Source organism: Lagenorhynchus albirostris, chromosome 5, assembly GCF_949774975.1.
Source record: "Lagenorhynchus albirostris chromosome 5, mLagAlb1.1, whole genome shotgun sequence".
Lineage (NCBI taxonomy): Eukaryota > Metazoa > Chordata > Mammalia > Artiodactyla > Delphinidae > Lagenorhynchus > Lagenorhynchus albirostris.
Window position 1 is genome coordinate 96,845,495 of NC_083099.1, and position 22,378 is coordinate 96,867,872.

Consider the following 22,378-nt stretch of genomic DNA (forward strand, 5'->3'; position numbering starts at 1 on the left):
CAAATTACTAATAGTAGTTTTCTCAGACGAAAAGTATACCTTATATATCCTTAAGATTTTAGAAGTATTTTCATTTGATCATTTTAAGTTGTACAGTTGTAAAACCTATAAAAGAGTAGTCCTGAATGTAAAAAATAATTTTTTTCACTAATCAATAGATAGTTTTTGACTGGGTAAAGATGTTTACATTCTTTACAAAATTAATTGGTTGACATTTCTCTTTATGTAAATAGTATAGTACTTGCTTAGTATAGAAAAGAAAAATAAAGACAAGTTGAAAGAAAAAAACACAGCCAGTCTCTCTTAAAATTTAAAGTAGAAGATTTTAAGAGACTAATAAGTAACATTCCATTAAGTGGCTTTATCATTGTTTACTTAACCATTCTGCTATTGCTGGGAATTTTTATGTTTTTAATTTAAAAAATTTTTAAATTTTTGGCTGTGTCGGGTCTTCGTTGTGGCTCGTGGGATCTTTGTTGCGGCATGTGGGATCTTTCGTTGGTGGTGCACAGGCTTCTCTCTAGTTGTGGCACGTGTGCATTGTAGCATGCGGTTTTATTTTTCCCCTCTCTCTAGTTGAGGTGCGTGGGCTCAGTAGTTGCAGCGCGAGGGCTTAGTTGCCATGCAGAATGTGGGATCTTAGTTCCCCGACCAGGGATTGAACCTGTGTCTCGTGCATTGGAAGGTGGATTGTTTACTGCTGGACCACCAGGAAAGTCCCTATTGCTGGGAATTTAAATTTGCTTTCATTTTGTTGCTTTTATAAATAATACTGTGATGAATATCTTCATGCATAGCTTTTTCCCCGTTTCATATTTTTTTGGTACAGGACCAGGCGGGATTATTTTGTTAAGAGTATAACAAACACGCAAGATGTTGTTAATGTTTTCCCACATTTGCCTTCTCTCAGTCTCTTTTCATACATGTATGTAAGTGCATATCACATATGCATATTCATGTACACTTTTTTTTTTCCGCAGAACCATTTGAAGGTAAGTCACAGATGTCAGGCACTTCACCTCTGAATACTTTAGCCTGCACTTCTTAAGAACAAGAAAATTCTTTTACATGATAACCACAATATATTATGAAGAAAATTTATAATAATTTCATATTATCATGTAATATAAAGTCTAGAATCAGAATTCTCTAAATGTCCCCCAAAATGTCTTTTGTTAAAATAATCTAGGATCAAATTGAGGTTCATGCATTTTATTTTTTGGTTATTATGTTTCATTAGTCTCTTAATCTTAGAATAGCCCCTCCCTCCCCCCGACCCCTCTAAACCATGACATTGATTTTTTGAAGAGTTCAGGCCAGTTGTCTTGTAGAATGTCCTACATTCTAGATTTTTATAATTGTGTTTGTCCTCATAATTAGGTTCATGTTACATTTTTGGCAAAAGTACTTCATAGCTGATGTCATTTGCTTATTGCATTATATCGGGATATGTAGTGTCTGCTTGTCCCACTGTTGGTGGCCTTACATTTGATCACTTGGTTAAGGTGGTAGCTACCAGATTTTCAGTTATAGAGGTGCCTTTTTCCTTCGTAATTAATAATCATTTGTGAACCTAATTATCTGTTTGCATTGTGCTGACACCAAGGTGGCTGAGCAGTGATGGGAAAAAAAATCACAAAACACAGTATGTTTATGCCATTATAAATTTGTGGTTATTAACCCTACTGGATTCCTCAACTTCAAGATAATCCTACTGTGCTTCTCTAGTCAGCTTGTGTTCCCCCTCTCCACAGTGATGATTTGAAACCTGTTCTCTCCTCAAGCCTGTGTTCTTTTACCTTTTGTATCACTTTGAAAAAATGATCTTGGTTTCTGGAAGAAGGAAAAGGGGTTCTTCTCCCACCATAAACCAGCACAGTGGAGCAGTTAAGAGTGCTGGCAACAGAGTTGAGAGTGTGTGGCTTTGGATCCCGCTCTCACCACTCACTCATTTAACTATGGACTTAGTTATTAATCATTCTATTCTTGGTCTTCTCAGTTGCAGAAGAATAATTACCATTATACTTCACAGAGTAGTTGTGAGGATTAAATGAAGTGTTAATCATTATAGAGGTCTTAACATGCTTCCTGGTGTATGGTGCATGTTCAGTAAATATTAGCTCTTTTTATGCTACTTCTTAAGAAACTTAATTATAAAGTTAATTATACTGTCTCCTGTATCTTCAACCTCTCCTAGTCTGTTGACCTCTTCCCCTAAGCACTGAAACTTACACAGCTATTTTCTATCTTAAGCTAACTAACCAACCAATAACTAACTAAGAAGACCTTTCTTGCATCTCACATTTATCTTCAGCTCTTGTCCTATATTCCCCTTTCGTAGCTGTTTGTCAACAGCCTACATTTGCTGTGTCTGTGTCCCTTTTCTTCTTTCCCATTTCTGCTCCCACCATTCCACTAAACTATCCCTAAGCACCATTTCCTCTCTAAATTCATTATTACCCTTTTCTCTTGGTGTTTTCTTTATTATTCATAAAAGATCAAAGTCATCTTTTAAAAATACAGCTCTGGTCTCATGATTCTTTTGTTAAAACTAGGGGATTGATATTGTTGTTGACATTAAAGTTTCAAATCCTCAGTATAGTCCACAGGGTCCTGCCTAACTGCCCATCTTTATCTTATACAAATTTCCTCTTCACTTTAAGCACTTGAGCCAGGTAAGTCCTTTAATTTCCTTGAACAAGCTTTACTCTTGTCTGAGCATTTACATTTTGTCCTCCTTTTTGAACCACTCTCCATTTTCCACTTGTTTCCTTTGGACAGTTTCAGCGTAAATGTCATATTCTCAGTAAAACCTTCCCTGATCTGGTTCAGAAGAAATGCAGCACCTGTATTTTCTGTTCGTATTGCTCATCACAGTTGTAATTAAATAACTAATTGGGTAATTCTTCTTTGGAATGTAAGCTCCATGAAGGCAGGAACTGTAACTTTTTCGTTTGTTGCTGAATCTCCAGATTCTACTAGTACAGTTGTTTTGCTAGAAGGTATTTGGTAAGTATTTGTTGAACGAAGAATGAATTATTATTCATTCATAGAAATTTCACTCATCTCTTTATTCTTTAATGATAATTCTAAAATCTATAAACTTAAAGTATTTGGAGTTTCAGTGCGTTCTATAGAGGTTCCTCTGAAGACTTCTATCCCGCTTCTTCCAGATGATCTGAAGATACAGCCCCAAGTGGCTGCGGCAAACAAGTGATTTCTTTGAGCTCTGTTTTATATTAAAAATACACGAACACTTTGCTTTCTCTTTCTTAATATTATTAACATTTGTTAAACAAACAGTGCCTAAAACTGGTACTAGGGAATAGAATAGACACTCTTCTGATCACACATTTCCAATTCTTCCAGCCATTCCTCATTTGACATTGTCTCACATCTACTTGGTAGCCTGTTCACAGTCCTGAAGAAACTATATTTCATGGTTCTAGAACTGAACACAGTTCTTCAGGTATTATCAGCACATAGATATGTTGAATGAGTAATGGGCAAAATGTAATGAGGCAGAGCTGGAAGTGTTTGGATTTATCAGTTTTACTTTTGAAATTTTTGTAGGTACAGTAAGTGTTTTAAGTTGACATATTTTTAGAAATAAGGTAAAATTAAATGTATCTTAAGACTGTGTAGGGTTAAGATTGTAGATGTTGTACTGTTATCCTTAGTTTTAATTATGTTTTCCAAATCAAATACTAAAACAAAAATACATTTTTAGTGCAGAAAGCGGTTGCCTCTGTGACATGATGTGCAGATGTGTGTTGTTGTTCCACTTGTAGTGTGACCAAGCACAGATTGATTACCAGCAATCCAACAGCTGTACGTGTGTGTGACCACAGATGTAGTATACTAGATAGAATTCTGAAGAAAGTCCCAATTTAAGTGAAATGTGCTTTAGTTTTTCATGTATATTTGAGAATGATTGGCATATTTTTTACTTTTGATATTTACTACTCTGGTTAATTTCTTGAAGGACTGAATTTAGAATTCCTGGAAGTTTTCATTTGTTATAATTTGTGATGAATTCATGTATTATATAATGTTTAGTACTGTATGTATTAATTATTTATGTGTGTAACAGGCAACTCAAAGTTATGTTGACGAATGTCCTATGGACGGATTTAGGACGAAAATTCAGAAAGACCCTACCTAAAAATGATGCTAATTTATGTGATGCCAACAAGGTGCAATCAGACTCATTGCCTTCGACATCTGTTGACAGCCTAGAGACATGTCAAAAATTAGAACCTCTTCACCAAAGCCTTAATTTATCTGAAAGGTATGTTGTTCAGTATTGCTTTTGTTCAACTTACCGCAGTTGAAATAATTTAAGTCCAATAGTCTTCAAAATAAGATTGTTGGAAATGATCTTTAAGAAAATCTGCATATACAGGTGTGACTCCCTCAAATCTTAAAGTTGACAATCTTAATTTACAAAGTTAATGATTCTACATTTCATTAGATTGACATAGAATTATTTTTAAAAACAAGTATTCTTAGTGCATTTAGCTTAATAATTTGATTCACATGTACATATTTTTAGAGATTCACATATGATATAAAATGAAGAACTAGATATATATAGATGGGTAAGGACCTAGATTAAATATTTTTTGAAAGGTGTGTTAAAGATGCAGAAATAAAACAGGTATGTATATCTATCTGTAGATCTTTTAAATTTTCTGCATCTTTAACATACCTTTTAAATATTATTTAACCTGGGTCGTTACTACTTTTGACTTTGTGAGCTTCCTTGTATTTTACATGCGTTTTTTTTAAAAAGGAGATGATTTTGAAATATTACTCCCAGATTTTTGATAATAAATATGCGGTTTAATTTTGAAAACTAACAAGTTTTGTTCTATATTTTTTAGAAGAATTATATATGAAGTTTGGGGCTAAAAATTAGGAATTAGCTCTGGGAATTTGTCATCTGTAACATATTAATATTTTCAGTGTATTTCCACTTACAGTTTTAACCCTTAAATGAGTATTTTTTAGGGGAGGTATTTTGCTTTCAATTAGCATATCCTGTCATTAGCTAGATGGTTCTTTGGTTATTTGGTCTGTAATCTGATAACGATTTGTAAGTGCTTTAAGCCAAGATCCAGTGAAAACCTGTTAACTTTCAGCACAATTATTTTAAATATTAAAGAACTCTGTCAAAACATCTGAACATAGTATTATGCATTAATCGTATTTTTAAAAAGGACACTTTTTTTTAATACATCTTTATTGGAGTGTAATTGCTTCACAATGCTATGTTAGTTTCTGTTGTACAACAAAGTGAATCAGCCATATGCATGCATAGATCCCCATATGCCCTCCCTCTTGCGTCTCCCTCCTACCCTCCTTATCCCACCCCTCTAGGTGGTCACAAAGCACCGAGCTGATCTCCCTGTGCTGTGCGGCTGCTTCGCACTAGATATCTATTTTACATTTGGTAGTGTGTATATGTTGATGCTTCTCTCACTTCGTCCCAGCTTACCCTTCCCTTTCCCCGTGTCCTCAAGACCATTCTCTATGTCTACTTCTTTATTCCTGTCCTGACACTAGGTTCATCAGTACCATTTACTTTTGGACTCCATATATATGCATTAGCATATGGTATTTGTTTTTCTCTTTCTGACTTACTTCACTCTGTATGACAGACTAGGTCCATCCACCTCACTACAAATAACTCAACTTCATTTCTTTTTATGGCTGAGTGATATTCCATTGTATATATGTGCCAAATCTTCTTTATCCATTCATCTATCGATGGACATTTAGGTTGCTTCCATGTCCTGGCTATTGTAAATAGTGCTGCAGTGAACATTGGGGTGCATGTGTCATTTTGAATTATGGTTTTCTCAGGGTAAATGCTCAGTAGTGGGATTGCTGCGTCATATGGTAGTTCTATTTTTAGCTTTTTAAGGAACTTCCATACTGTTCTCCATAGTGGTTGTATCAATTTACATTGCCACCAACAGTGCAGAGGAGGGTTCCCTTTTCACCAAGGACACTTCTTTTAAAAAAGGCAAAAACATAAAAAGCTATGTAACAGGAATTTCCGTACTAGATCATATCTGATGTAAATTTAACTTTCTAAAGCACCCAAAATCTTAGAGTCAAACAACTTAGCTTCAGTAATTTATGAAGCAGTTTGCTCTCATTGTCTTGGAGTCTAGTGTTTTTCCTCCTTAGTACAGGTGAGCTATTCCCTTACTGTGCTGCTAGATCTAAATAAAGGGGGCTAAAGGAATGACCCTTCCAATCCCTTTGATTCTCTTGAAAAGAAGCTTTAGCTGTCTTCCAAATGACATCTGTCCCCTCATCCCATATCTGTCCTTTTTTCAATTAGATCAGCATGATTGGAAAAGTGTAATGTTTCATTCTCTTGGAATAGTTTTTTCACCACAAGTTGTTAGCAGCTAGATTATGTGTCCATGAAATTTAAATATAATGTGAAGAGTCCCAATAAGATTCTAATTTGGTTTTTACTGTGTGTGTGTTGTTCTCTTCACTTACTGGGATGAACTACTAGTTAGTCCAGACTTTTTCCCTCAGCTCTAGGTGTCCTAAATTTAACTTGTTCCAAAGTGGATCATCGTCTTTGTTCTCAGACTTGTTCCTATCTCTGTATCTCCTCCCTGTCTGAATATATGACTCCTCTTTACACTTAGTTCTTCAAATTAGAACTTGGAAATTGTCCTGGCTCCTCTTTTTTCCTTATCCTTTTTATCCAATCATTTATCATGTCTAGTTATTTGTACCTCCTAAATCTGTCTTGAAATGATCTTTTCTTCATCTTTATTGCCACTGCCTCAGTTCAGGCCCTGATAACTTTGTGCCTTTATTATTAGGATCGTAATTTGATTGGGCTTCCTGAGCATAGTCTTTTTCTTCTAGGTTATTTCTCTGTATTGTTGCTGAAGTATTCGTTCTGAAAGGTAGATGTTACTTGTCACTCTCCAGTTTAACATCTTTCTGTGGCTCCACATAAAGTTTAGGATAAAGTTCAAATTCCTTACCTTGGCATACAAGGTCCGTGATGATTTCACCTTTGACTACCTCTAGCTTTGTGTATGTCCACTCTTCCATATTTATGCTGTGCTTTAGATTTAGGAAACTACTGGTAGTTCACTGAATGTATAATGCTGTTTTATTCCTCTGAGCTCATGCTTTTTCTCTTATCTTGGGAACAATTCTCCTTTTCCCCTTTACTGACTTATATTGAGCTCATTATATTTAACATTGAGCTCATTTCTTCTTTGATTCCACCTGCCACATCTGCATTTGATCCCTTTCTTTGTCTTGCTAAGCAGCCTGTTCCTGTATCATAGCACTCATCACACTATACTGTGATTTTTAGTTTCTCTGCTTCCCTGACAATAAGCTTCATGAGGGCAGGGACCCTACATTTTATTATTTTTTCCTTGCACAGTACTGGGCACATACTAAACACTCAATACATGTTTGCTGACTATAAGAAAGAAATTGCTTCTCAGCAGAGTTACATCTTCAGTCTCCTTGATTGAAATGTCTTTTCCTCCATCAGAACCAATTATCTGCTCTGTAATTTTGGGGACAATCAGGAGAAGAGATATCACAAGGTTCAAATAAGAAAATTGGAGAACTGTTTAGGGTATAGCTTTAGTTAGATGTTTTCTTTGTGGAGCTTGCTATCTAGACTAGGAGACTGAGACTTTTACATGATGCTGTTTGTCTTATTTTCATTTTACTTAGGTAGGATTTCATTATTTCAGAAAGATGAAAGAGAGAAAAATTTATTTATTTATTTATTTTTTGCGGTACGCGGGCCTCTCACTGTTGTGGCCTCTCCCGTTGCGGAGCACAGGCTCAGGACGCGCAGGCTCAGCGGCCATGGCTCATGGGCCCAGCCGCTCCGCGGCATGTGGGAACTTCGCGGACCGGGGCACGAACCCATGTCCCCTGCATCGGCAGGTGGACTCTCAACCACTGTGCCACCAGGGAAGCTGTATTTTTAGTTTTTAACTTAAAGTTTAAATATTGAGTAAACCAAAATTACTCATTCATTCCCAGAAATGTCATTTTTTTACTTTTTAAAAATTTTATTTACTTGTTTTTATTTTTTAATTTAAACTTTTAAATTTTATATTGGAGTATAGTTGATTTATAATGTTGTGTTAGTTTCAGCTGTACAGAAAAGGAGTGGCATTTTTTAGAAATTTTATGTGCGTTCTAGGATCTAAAGGTAGTGATCTAAGTAAGTTGCTTTTTAATGAAGATAGTTTAGCCTTTTAATTTCCGGATAAAGTTGAGAAGAAAAACAGAAAACACATGATACCAATCAATCTTGTTAAATAATGAAGAACAGGGTCAAGAGTTTTAGAAATATCAAATTAGCAGTATGTGGGATGCATACATCTCTTTTTAAACAAGTAAACCATATTTTAGTGTAGGTTTTATCTCCTTATGTGGTTCATATCTGTTTTCCTGGGAGAATATTTCCAGATCCTTATAAACTTTGGACATTAGGCAAGAAAGAGCCTAGTGGGAGACATGTGCAAAACTTTTGAGACGGTAAAGCATCTTTCTCCTGTTTTCATCTATTGGCACCAGAGATTATTAGAGAAATATTGACACAGTGTAACTATATTCTGTTAAAAAAAAGTTAGTTCCTGGTTCTTGGAATTCCCCTAAATGGCTTAATTATATTTATTCATGTTTTTCTTAAGTTTGCCTATGTTTGAAGTTTTAGAAAATTACATATTCCAGATATTGTGGTGGTAAGACTTTCTGGACACCCCGGTATTCTTGTAACCTTAAGAGTTCTTTAAGCCAGTAATGTTTTAGTTGAGTGATAATATATTCACTTAAAATATAGCTTAGTAAAAGAAAAGAGCAAACTTAGGATAAGTTTGGGATAAGAATACATTTATAGGAACCCTAAAAAACCCTAAAAAAGACCCGGTGCAGCCTAAAGAAAGAAATGACCATTGTTAACCAAAAAAAAAGAAAAAAAATGTTTTGATCAAGAAAAAAATAAGTTACATAGCACAGTTTTAGAAAAACATTCATCTAAATTACAACAAAATAAAAACTAAATTAGCATTGTAATTTTTTGCTTGTTATTTATAGCTTTATTACCAGATGTAATTGTTATCTTTCAACAAGTGTTCCATTTCTTTAAAAATTTGCTCTTAGCATCAAGTATGTCTTATTAGCTCTTATCAGTTTTTCAAAGTTTTTCCCCATTTATTAAATTATTTCAATCTTATATTTACCTTGCTACCAATATGTGGGGGAGGAACTCACAATTTGTGATTGAAAAAATTAAGAACCAGAGAAAATAAGTTTTCTTATGTAAAGACATGTAAAGACACAATCAATAAATGGTATTACTTCTCAGGCCGGTATACTTTCTGTTTCATCTCACTGCATTACAAAATTTGTTTCTCCTTTGGTTTAACATATTATATGTTGAAGTGTGATTTCATAATATTAGTAAGTAAAGTTAAACAAATTCTGTTTTACTTACTGATACTATTTGCATACTTGGAAAAAAATTGGATGGACTGTGTGAAATGACATTTTTCAGTCCTTCCTTATATATTGCGATAGTATGAGAGATGAAGTATACACCTTTATATATTTCTTGTGAAAATTCAGAATCTTTTGAAATGCTGGCTAGCCCTAGAATTTCCATGGCAGTGCTAATTTATAAGTTGTACACCAAAAGACAGTTTAGGTATTATGAACTTAGTTATTACTTTATAGATTTGTTTTCTGTAAGGCTTTCATTACAGAGCTCTCTGTTTCTTCAAGGTACACAAATTACATAAGTTGAGAATAGCTGATGAAAGATGTTTGGGCTATGGTTAGTGTTATGAAGAGCTAGGTGTACTGTAGGCATTGCTAACTATTTAACTGTATACTTTTCTAATAAAATATTTTCATTAAGATTGCAGAGCATGATGAATTATGACAGTCAAGCACTAATTGAAAAGATAATTTATAAGTTTGAGCAAGACTTCAATAATAGGAAAATTAAAGTGAGCTTCCATTTATTGTATATTTACTGTGTGCCAGGACTTGTGCTAAACTACTTTACATCTATTATTTCATCTAATCTTTATAATTTTTTAAGGTAGATATTATAATTCTCCCCATCTTTGAGATGAGGAGATCAAAGATAAGAGGTATAAATTATGGTAAGTAACTAAGGTTATATAGTTACTAGGTGTTGAATTCAGAACCCAACCTTATGTTTGACTCCAGAGTCCTTGGTCTTAACCTCTGTGCCATACTGCTTTTCATTCTTTTGACCTTTAATTTTTTAATAAGTAGGTATTGGACTTTATTACATATTTTATGTGATGTCTATTAACCTTTAAATATTCTACTTACTTAAAAAATTTTTTTCTTGTGGCATTTGTTCACATAGTGGTAGAATGCTTTCTAATTGAAAGGTGTATCATGGTAGACATGCTGAGATAGTTCCCTGAACCTTCTGATAGCTTCAGAGGCCCTCTAGGGCTCTTGTGCTTTAGAAATGCGGGTTCTACTGCAGTTTGGTATATAATCTTTTCAAGTGGTTTTTTGGTGAATTTTGACATTTTTCTCTTCTAGGAAAGACTTTCAGCTATTTGTTTAGCTTAAAAATTCTCATTTATCCTCTAAGATTCTTTTTTCATAGCTCTGCTTTTTCTTCCTTCAAAATCTAGCAGCAAAACAAACCATAAAAGAATAGAATGATCATTTATTATTCAGAAGCTAATTCTAATCTTTATAATTTTTCCCTTTCCTTGCTAATATTTGTATTTTTTGTTGTTGTTGATTATTCTCTTCAGTACTTTTTATAGGACTAATCTTCTATGGACTCTCTCTCTCATATTTGGAGAGACAGCTTTTTTTTTTTTAGGGACTCAACATTTAAAAACACATTTAAACATACTGTAGTCAGGCATTTAAACAGAGGTACTAAATTATAGCTGATATTTCTTTGGTATTTCTTCCTCTGTGCCCCAAATTTTCTCTTTATAAACACTACGGTTCTTGGATTATTTTCATTATGAGCCACATTTTAGAATTCAGTAATGATAGGGGACCATAAAAAGAGTGTATCATCTGCTCTTAAAATGAGCTATCAACTAGTATATCAGATTCTCTCATCTCTTAAAAGTAAGTAAAATTTTAATTGTGCCAAACTATTTGGAAAAAAATAGTTCTTACCCAATAAAATTCTCTCTTCTAATATTCCTGCATTTTTCCTAAAGCATTGAGAACTGTAGTTGAGTTTTCTTTAGTGATTTATTTCACAGCAATTCCTAGTGTGAGGTCAGACAGAAGAAATCTTGAGACTCCTTACTGGTCCTGTATTGTCTTCATTCCTACTTCAATTCGAGGATTTTAAGAAGGGTTCTGTCAGACATCAAATATACAAAGCAGACAATAATAAATAGGATTCTTAGAGATTTAAATCATGAGGGGAGATAGAAAAATATCTCTGTCCTCCTCTCCCCACAGTTAGTGGTTGTACTAAATGGCTAACTTTCTTTGCTTTCTTCCTTCACTCGAACTCTGAGTTCAGAGAGTTGTATTTACTGCTAGCCTTGTTTTTAGATCATATACTGGTTAATCAACCCAGTACATTTTTTTGTGGAGGTTGTTCTGGAAATGGATATTTTTAAAGTTTCCTGAAGTATCTACAGAAAAGCTCAGTTATCTTGATGCTGTGGCAGGTTAGTATTGAGGATGCAGTGTAATGGGATAAAATTAAAAGAACCAAAAGATAATTGGCCAAGGTCCTTCTTCCAGGAAGAGTTGCTTATACTTGGGCAACCATTTAACTTTTCTGAACTTTGAGTTCTTCATGTTTAAAATAAAGAGAAGGCTAAGTTATTTTAAAGTTCTCCTATGAGCTGAAATTTTACATTATCTGGAACATAGTGAAAAAAACACAGTGCCTCTATGTAGTGAAAACAGAGTACCTCTGAGAACTACAGCAGATGTAACAAAGTACAGGGAAGCTCACATTTTTTTACTTAAACAAAAGTACTCTGGCCCTTTCTAGGTGTTATGTATTGTCTCTCACAAAAGGTCAATAAAGTGCTTCAAGTGACATATGGGTAACAGTCAAGGGGGACATCTGATAAAGAGGAGATAGGAAACTTAAAAAATACACTAATGTGAAGTAAAAAAATCACAATAATTTGGCCTGGGCCAGTCAATTCAGGACAGATAGTTGCCTTGAGGGCATCATTGTAGTGTGGAAAAGAACATCAGTTGTTTATAGTAACAACTGGCTAACCAGGAGAAGATTAGGCTATCCTCTTCTGTTTAAGGATGATATGAAACCACCACTTTAAAAAAGTTTGGAGTGTTAAAAATTACACTTTACTAAACATTTATTTTGTTGACCCTTTTCCCTGGTGCTATTATATAAAGAGTATTTATTACCATCAGTGTATGTGCTGTTTCACTTAAGGACTCTATCATTACCATAGATACAATCTGAATGATGTCTTCCTTATTGGATTTAGCATTTGTCATTTACCAATTATGAGTATTGTTATTTACCAAGGACCTTTCTGTTGAAGGAGAAGAATAAAGATTTATTGAATTGGTTTGTAGTATCTGTGTTTTTAATAACTACTGGAAAAGAAAAAGCATTTTTTGAGAAAAACTGGTTAAAATTTTAAACAACCCCAATAGCATCCACTAAGTACAGTTAAGCCATTATAGTGGCATGCCAATCTATGCCAATTTATAAGATACAAGTATTTCTAGAAACAAAAAAAAGAGTGTTCATCCAACATTTTGAGTTTTTATGGGCTGATTTCTAGGGTGATATAATTCTAATAGCTTACTTGTACTGAGTTGAAAATGCTTGAAAATTCAACTTCCTAGAATTTTTTTTACTGCAAATTTCAGTACAGTACAGTGTTTGTTATTTTATATGACAGGATACCCAGAGTTATATTGACGAATGTCCTGGGAACGGAGTTAGGAAGAAAATACATAAAGACCTCACCTGTAACTGAGGCCAGTTTGGGTGATACAGACAACTTGCAATCAGAGCAGCTTTCTTCATCATCTGATGGCAGCCTAGAATCTTGTCAAAATCTAAATCCTCACAAGAGCTCCTTTTTATCTGAAAGGTATGTTTAGTGATAACTTTACTCAAAATAAATATTTTACTTATTCTCATGAGCCTTCCTCTATTCTTCCCCCACAGATATGTTACTGCTAAATGAGAGGCAGCTGTGCTCTGATGGCTAGTATAACTTTTCTCCCCTGGTGGCTGGAACGGCTATTGGAACCAACAGTCCGTAGCTAATAATCAGTTTCAGACAGTACCGGTCACTCTACTTGTGTTTTGGGAAAATGGAGGCAGACTCTTAATGAAAATTTAGTTACCTATTTCAGTTTATTTGTCTGGTATAATTGAAATTCATTCTCCTGACATCTGTCTATTCCTTCGCCTTCTTTGTCCTATTCATCCATCTGGCTTTCTCTCTATCCATCCATCCATCTGTCCGTCCGTCCATCCACACCCATCTTTTCTTTTTTTCTTTTTCTTTTTGCGGTACGCGGGCCTCTCACTGTTGTGGCCTCTCCCGTTGCGGAGCACAGGCTCCAGACGTGCAGGTTCAGCGGCTGTGGCTCACGGGTCCAGCCGCTCCGCGGCATGTGGGATCTTCCTGGACCGGGGCACGAACCCGTGTCCACTGCATCGGCAGGTGGACTCTCAACCACTGTGCCACCAGGGAAGCCCCCCTCCATCTTTTCTTATTCACTATTTGTATACTCATATTCTAGAACTGTACCTGGCCATTAAATATCTGCTGAATGAATGACTGAATGCATTCTTCACAAAAAATGGCCTGAGATAGCTGAATTCCATTAACAAACATGGCTTACTGTACTGATAAGAGAAATGGAAATCAGCAGTTGCTTTTGTTTTAAGCTTTAGCAGAGGCTCATTTGGGGGCTGTAAATAAGAAAAAAATTTGCAGTAAAAAGCTAGGGGATGTCAGTTAGTAAATAGTACTAGATCTTTTAACTTTCATTTACCGTGAACTTCTCTATTTTATTTTCTGCTTTCCACCAGTACAATAAATAGTTTTGATCTGAGTGAAAAATTATTGATCCAGTCTTAATTGTCCCTCTACCCCCAACCAAAAGGTAACTTCTGGTTTGTATTTCTCTTGTAAGCCTAGTTACGTTAAAGAGTATTTATGGTTGCCTTTTAAAATATCTATAACAAATTTCTTAATTTCTAACACATTCTGTTTTTATAAACTCTGTTTATTTCTTATGAACTTAAAAATTTTACGAATTTTTCTCCTTTTGGAAAATATTTTGTGTTTCACTTAGGTTCTACTTAGTAAATTCTCAGTGACAATTTTAACTTTATACTTTTTATGAATTTGCTGAAAAAGAAAAGCTCCAGTGGCATTATCCAGTTACTAATAAATTTAATGTAGAATCAGAGATAGTAGAAATGCATTTATCATTTTGCACTATAAGTGTTTATATTTGCCTCCTGTACTAGACCATGAGATCCTTAAGGAGAGATCATATCTTATTTACATTTATATCCAGTGCTTAGCTCAATACATATTGAATTTTGTGCACTTGGGTTAATGTTCATGTCATTTAACCTTGATCTTTGGTTTCCTTAGTTGTAAAAAGAGAAATATATATATATATATATATATATATTTTTTTTTTTTTTTTTTTTTTTTTTTTTGCGGTACGCGGGCCTCTCACTGTTGTGGCCTCTCCTGTTGCGGAGCACAGGCTTCGGACGTGCAGGCTCAGCGGCCATGGCTCACGGGCCCAGCTGCTCCGCGGCATGTGGGATCTTCCCGGACCGGGGCACGAACCCGTGTCCCCTGCATGGGCAGGCAGACTCTCAACCACTGCGCCACCAGGGAAGCCCAAGAGAAATAATTTTGAATAATGTTTCTAACCTTACAAAATTGTGTATAATCATTTTAAAATCTCACTTGTGAGAATTCTTTATGAAAATAAAATACCATACAAAAAATTATTATTGAAGATACTTTCTGTAGAGAAAGTCACTTATGTACTGTTCCCATGGAATTCAAATGATGTGAGTGCACATTCATGCTGTTATGAAAAATAGCACTATTGTGAGGATTCTGTGAAACTATCAAATTGTAATCTATACTTTTCAGGCTTTATACCAACCTGGGGCTAAGGTTTACTAGTAACAACTCTAAAATTTCTGGCTCTTTCTAAAATCTATTCAGTGAGAACTCTCCTAAGGTCCTTTCCAAATAGTAAGGAAATTTCCAGGTGGTATTTGATATGGACTCTGGAAATTCATTCTCTTCGTGGTAATATTCTTTCTTTGATTCTTGCATTTAGAATAAGCATAGACTTTGGAGCCAGACGCCTGGATTCAGATTTTAGCTGTACTGCTAACATGCTGACTTACCTTGGGCAAGTTACCTATTCTATCTTTAAAACAGGGATAATTATACACACCTTATAGGATTATTGTGCAGATTTAAGGAGATAACCTATGTAAAATGCCTAGAACTTGATAGGTAACCAATAAATGGTAGTCACAATTGCCACAGCCATACTAGTATTACCATGTGGTTTAAGGAGTATTGTACTCCTTAAACCAAACTAGTTCTCTCTTCCCTTAAAATGAGTTCATTTTGAGGAGAATCCAGAGTGCCCCATAAATTTTAAGTATGGCCATATCATCACTTCAGTAGATATGCCCCATTAAAACTAAATACAGGATGAATACAGGATAGGCTCGAGGAGGGGACTCTTGTAACCAACCTCCTCCTAGTTTGCCTGTCTTAAAATCAGAAAGAGTAAATAGAAATTAGATCTTCTCAGAAGGAAACATGATGTTCTGACATTATTGTTACTGTTCTCTTATTGTAGAGAATGTGGCCAACTTTGTTACAAAGACAGAATGTCAAGTAGCAACTAGAAGTTGGTGGGTTGAAGAATGGGGGCTATGGCTGAAAACTGAGGAGGTTTCCTCTGAAAACCCAATGCTTGTGCCCTTGATGATACATATGAAAAAATGTTATATGAAGGCTAAAAATCTTACTTTAGCCTTAGCTTGTCTTTATTGTTCAGAGCTGTTATTACCAACTTTAATGACAGCCTGAATGTAATTATATAGGAAAAAAAGTCTTGTGTTTTATGCCAAAAATAAAGGATTAATAGAAAACACCAAAAGTGAATAGGAAATTTAAATTAAAATGGTCACCTTGAAGTAGCATATTTGCTTTTTCTAGATGCCAATTTATTTTAACATATAGATACTTAATTATTAACCTTTATACTATTCCTATAACAAATTTTAAGTAATATTTATTAAGTCTTTAATATGATATTACACTGTGATAAATGCCATACCTGTATTAACTCATTTAGTACAGACTTGAATTGCAGCTCAGGCAATTTGCTTAACTTCTCTTTCTCTGTACCTCAGTTTAGCCCATCTGTAAGATAAGATAATAATACCTAGGTATGCTGGAGGAGTAAATGAGAAAATCACTTATTATCTTTCAATTTGATAACTTTTTACATCAATACATAGAGATCTATTTTATCTTCTTTTACATATATTTACTTCCTTATGGGTGGACATTTAGGGTATTTTTCATTTTTTATCTGTATAACAATGCCATAATAAATGGAGTTATCCTTTTTTATAAATTTATTTTTTTAATTTATTTATTTATTTTTGGCTGCATTGGGTCTTCGTTGCTGTGTGTGGGTTTTCTCTGGTTGTGTCGAGCAGGGGCTACTCTTTGTTGCGGTGCATGGGCTTCTCATTGTAGTGGCTTCTCGTTGCAGAGCACGGGCTCTAGGTGCTTGGCCTTCAGTAGTTGCAGCACACGGGCTCAGTAGTTGTGGCTCATGGGCTCTAGAGCACAGGCTCTGTTGTTGTGGTGCATGGGCTTAGTTGCCTCGCGGCATGTGGGATCTTCCCAGACCAGGGCTCAAACCTGTGTCCCCTGCATTGGCAGGCGGATTCTTAACCACTGTGCCACCAGGGAAGTCCATTAAGTTTATTTATTTAGTTTTGGCTGTGTTGGGTCTTCGTTGCTGCATGCAGGCTTTCTCTAGTTGCAGCAAGCGGTGGCTACTCTTCGTTGTGGTGCACGGGCTTCTCATAGTGGTGGCTTCTCTTGTTGCAGAGCATGGGCTCTAGGCACACGGGCTTCAGTAGTTGTGGCATACAGGCTCAGTAGTTGTGGCTCACTGGCTGTAGAGTGCAGGCTCAGTAGTTGTGGCTCATGGGCTTAGTTGCTCTGCGGCAAGTGGGATCCTCCCAGACCAGGGATCGAACCCGTGTCCCCTGCATTGGCAGGCGGATTCTTAACCACTGCGTCACCAGGGAAGTCCCAATAAATGGATTTATATATATATCTTTGTGTACTTAATCTTACAAATCTTGTAGTGCCATTCTCCTGTACTTTATCCAGAATTAAGTGATATCATTGAAATATTTTGATGACCTGTTGGCAAAAATAAACATAATTGTTTTCAATAAATTGTTTTCATTTCAGTCATTATTTTAGTGAAGATGGATTTTGTATTTCGCACATGAGTTTCTTCTTTAGTCTTTGCATGTATTGGGGTGTTTCATTTGTTTCTTACTGATTTATAAGAACTCTTATGAAAGGTACTAACTCTTTGTTATATGTGTTGCAAAAATTTTTTTAGGTTTCCTATTTGTAATTTTACTTTGTTTATACTAACTTCTGTAGTATTGATACTTAAAGTTTTATTTTGTAAAACCTGTCAGTGTTTGACCCCAGTGTTTTGGTTTATTCTTGGAAAGACCTCCTCAACCCCAAGTATAAAAATAGATCAGTGAACTACAGTTTAATTTGTGATGTTTTGAGTGAGATATTAGACCCAGAATAACAGTCTGGAGATAACTTTTCTAATTGTTTTGGTTCCTTTTTGCCTTTCTGGAGTCTGATATAAATGTCTATGGATACATGGGTTGCCTCCACTTTTTGGCTATTGTGAATAATAACACTGTTATGAACATCAGTGTACAAGTATCTGTGTTTCTGCTTTTAATTATTTTGGGTGTATATCTGAAAGTGGAATTGCTGGATCATTTAATTCTATTATTAATTTTTTGAGTAACCCCCACACTGTTCTCTGTAGTAACTGTACCATTTTACATTGACACAGCAGTGCACAAGGGTCCTGGTTTTTAGACATCATTGGTAACACTTGTTATTTTTTGTGTTTACATAATGGCCATCCTAATGGGTGTGAAGTGATATCTCATTGTGCTTTTGATATGTTTTTTCCTAGTAATTACTGATATTGAACATCTTTTTCATGAGTTTATTGGCCATTCATGTATCTTCTTTGGAGAACTGTCTGTTCAGCTCCTTTGCCCATTGATGAATCAGGTTGTTTTTTATTTCTTTATTTTTTAACATCATTATTGGAGTATAATTGCTTTACAATGTTGTGTTAGTTTCTGCTGTATAACAAAGTGAATCAGCTATATGCATACATATATCCCCATATCCCCTCCCTCTTGCATCTCCCTCCCACCCTCCCTGTCCCACCCCTCTAGGTGGTTGCAGAGCAACAAGCTGATCTCCCTGTGCTATGCTGCTGCTTCTCACTAGCTATCTGTTTTACATTTGGTAGTGTATATATGTCAATGTTACTCTCTCACTTCGTCCCAGCTTACCCTTCCCGCTCCCCTTGTTCTCAAGTCCATTCTCTACGTCTGTGTGTTTATTCATGTCCTGCCCCTAGGTTCATCAGAACTTTATTTTTTTTTTTAGATTCCATATATACGTGTTAGCACACGGTATTCGCTTTTCTCTTTCTGACTTACTTCACTCTGTATGACAGACTCTAGGTCCATCCGCCTCACTACAAATAATTCAATTTCGTTTCTTTTTATGGCTGAGTAATATTCCATTGTATATATGTGCCACATCTTCTTTATCAATTCATCTGTCAGTGGACACTTAGGTTGCTTCCATGTCGTGGCTATTGTAAATAGAGCTTCAGTGAACATTGTGGTACATGACTCTTTTTGAATTATGGTTTTCTCAGGGTATATGCCCAGTAGTGGGACTGCTGGGTCATATGGTAGTCCTACTTTTAGTTTTTTAAGGAACCTCCATACTGTTCTCCATAGTGCTGTATCAATTTACATTCCCATCTACAGTGCAAGAGGGTTCCCTTTTCTCCACACCCTCTCCAGCATTTATTGTTTCTGGATTTTTTGATGGTGGCCATTCTGACCAGTGTGAGGTGATACCTCATTGTAGTTTTGATTTTCATTTCTCTAATAATTAGTGATGTTGAGCATCTTTTCATGTGTGTCTTGGCAATTTGTATATCTTTGGAGTAATGTCTATTTAGGTCCTCTGCCCAGTTTTGGATTGGGTTGTTTGTTTTTTTGATATTGAGCTTCATGATCTGCTTGTATATTTTAGAGGTTAATCTTTTGTCAGTTGCTTCGTTTGCAAATATTTTCTCCCATTCTGAGGGTTGTCTTTTCGTCTTGTTTATGGTTTCCTTTGCTGTGCAAAAGCTTTTAAGTGTCATTGGGTCCCATTTGTATATTTTTGTTTTTATTTCCATTTCTGTGGGAGGTGGGTCAAAAAGGATCTTGCTGTGATTTACGTCATAGAGTGTTCTGCCTATGTTTTCCTCTAAGAGTTTGATAGTATCCGGCATTACATTTAGGTCTTTAATCCATTTTGAGTTTATTTTTGTGTATGGTGTTAGGGAGTTTTCTAATTTCATTCTTTTACATGTAGCCATCCAGTTTTCCCAGCACCACTTATTTAAGAGGCTGTCTTTTCTCCATTGTATATTCGTGCTTCCTTTATCAACGATAAGGTGACCATATGTGCATGGGTTTATCTCTGGGCTTTCTATCCTGTCCCACTGATGTATATTTCTGTTTCTGTGCCAGTACCATCCTGTCTTGATTACTGTAGCTTTGTAGTATAGTCTAAAGTCAGGGAGCCTGATTCTCCAGCTCCGTTTTTCTTTCTCAAGATTGCTTTGGCTATTCGGGGTCTTTTGTGTTTCCATACAAATTGCAATTTTCTGTTCTAGTTCTGTGAAAAATGCCATTGGTAATTTGATAGGGATTGCATTGAATCTGTAGATTGCTTTGGGTAGTATAGTCATTTTCACAATGTTGATTCTTTCACTCCAAGAGCATGGTATATATCTCTCCATCCGTTTGTATCGTCTCTAATTTCTTTCATCAGTGTCATAGTTTTCTGCATGTAGGCTTTTCTCTCCTTAGGTAGGTTTATTCCTAGATATTTTACCCTTTGTTGCAATGGTAAATGGGAGTGTTCCTTTAATTTCTCTTTCAGATTCTTTGTCATTAGTGTATAGGAATATAAGAGATTACTGTGTATTAATTTCGTATCCTGCTACTCTACCAAATTCATTGATTAGCTCTAGTAGTTTTCGGTAACATCTTTAGGATTCTCTATGTATAGTATCATGTCATCTGCAAACAGTGACAGTTTTACTTCTTCTTTTCCAATTTGGATTCCTTTTCTTTCTTTTTCTTCTCTGATTGCTGTGGCTATAACTACCAAAACTGTGTTGAATAATAGTGGTGAGAGTGGGCAATCTTGTCTTGTTCCTGATCTTAGAGGAAGTGTTTTCAGTTTTTCACAATTGAGAATGATGTTGGCTGTGGGTTTGTCATATATGGCCTTTATTATGTTGAGGTAGGTTCCCTCTGTGTCTACTGTCTGGAGAGTTTTTATCATAAATTGGTGTTGAATTTTGTGGAAAGCTTTTTCTGCATGTATTGAGATAATCATATGGTTTTCATCCTCCAGTTTGTTAATATGGTGTATCACAAGGACTGATTTGCGTATATTTAAGAATCCTTGCATAAACTGCACTTGATCATGGTATATGATCCTTTTAATGTGCTTTTGGATTCTGTTTGCTAGGATATTGTTGAGGATTTTTGCATCTATGTTCATCAGTGATATTGGCCTGTAGTTTTCTTTTTTTGTGACGCCTTTTTCTGGCTTTGGTATCAGGGTGATGCTGTCCTCGTAGAATGAGTTCGGGAGTGTTCCTCCTTCTGCTATGTTTTGGAAGAGTTTTAGAAGGATAGGTGTTAACTCTTCTCTAAATGTTTGATAGAATTCACCTGTTAAGCCATCTGGTCCTGGGCGTTTGTTTGTTGGAAGATTTTTAATCTCACTTTCAAATTCAGTGCTTGTGATTGTTCTGTTTATATTTTCTATTTCTTCCTGGTTCAGTCTTGGGAGGTAGTGCTTTTCTAAGAATTTGTGCATTTCTTCTAGGTTGTCCATTTTATTGGCATATAGTTGCTTGTAGTAATCTCTCTTGATCCTTTGTATTTCTGCAGTGTCAGTTGTTACTTCCCTTTTTCATTTCTAATTCTTTTGAGTCTTCTCCCTTTTTTTCTTGATGAGTCTGGCTAATGGTTTATCAATTTTGTTTATCTTTTGAAAGAACCAGCTTTTAGTTTTATTGATGTTTGCTATCATTTCCTTCATTTCTTTTTCATTTATTTCTGATATGATCTTTATGATTTCTTTCCTTCTGCTAACTTTGGGGGTTTTTTGTTCTTCTTTCTCTAATTGCTTTAGGCATAAGGTTAGATTGTTTATTTGAGATGTTTCTTGTTTCTTGAGGTAGGATTATATTGCTATAAACTTCCCTCTTAGAACTGCTTTTGCTGCCTCACATAGGTTTTGGGTGGTCATGTTTTCATTGTCATTTATTTCTAGGTATTTTTTGATTTCCTCTTTGATTTCTTCAGTGATTTCTTGGTTATTTAGTAGCATATTGTCTAGCCTCCATGTGTTTGTATTTTTTACAGCTTCTGTGCTGTAATCGATACCTACCTAGTCTCATAGTGTTGTGGTCTGAAAAGATACTTGATATGATTTCAATCTTCTTAAATTTACCAAGGCTTGATTTGTGACTCATGATATGGTCTATCCTGGAGAGTATTCCATGAGCACTTGAGAAGAAAGTGTATTCTGTTGTTTTGGGATGGAATGTCCTGTAAGTATCAATTAAGTCCATCTTGTTTAATGTATCATTTAAACCTTGTGTTTCCTTATTTATTTTCATTTTGGGTGATCTGTCCATTGGTGAAAGTTGTTTTAAAGTCCCCTACTATTATTGTGTTACTGTCAATTTCCCCTTTTATGGCTGTTAGCATTTGCCTTATGTATTGAGGTGTTCCTGTGTTGGGTGCATATATATTTACAATTGTTATATCTTCTTCCTAGTTCGATCGCTTGATCATTTTATAGTGTCCTTCTTTGTCTCTTGTAATAGTCTTTATTTTACATTCTGTTTTGTCTGATATGAG

The 22,378-nt window shown here is 35.4% G+C and overlaps 1 protein-coding gene across 1 annotated transcript in view; it reads left to right on the forward strand.

Moving 5' to 3' along the window:
- The window catches only part of SENP7 (SUMO specific peptidase 7), a 154,235-nt gene that overhangs the window by 61,920 nt on the left and 69,937 nt on the right, over positions 1 to 22,378 (forward strand). The window contains exons 6-7 of the mRNA XM_060150665.1: positions 4,094 to 4,291; positions 12,945 to 13,139. Of these exons, the coding sequence (XP_060006648.1) occupies positions 4,094 to 4,291; positions 12,945 to 13,139 (393 nt within the window). The remainder of the gene's footprint in view (positions 1 to 4,093; positions 4,292 to 12,944; positions 13,140 to 22,378) is intronic.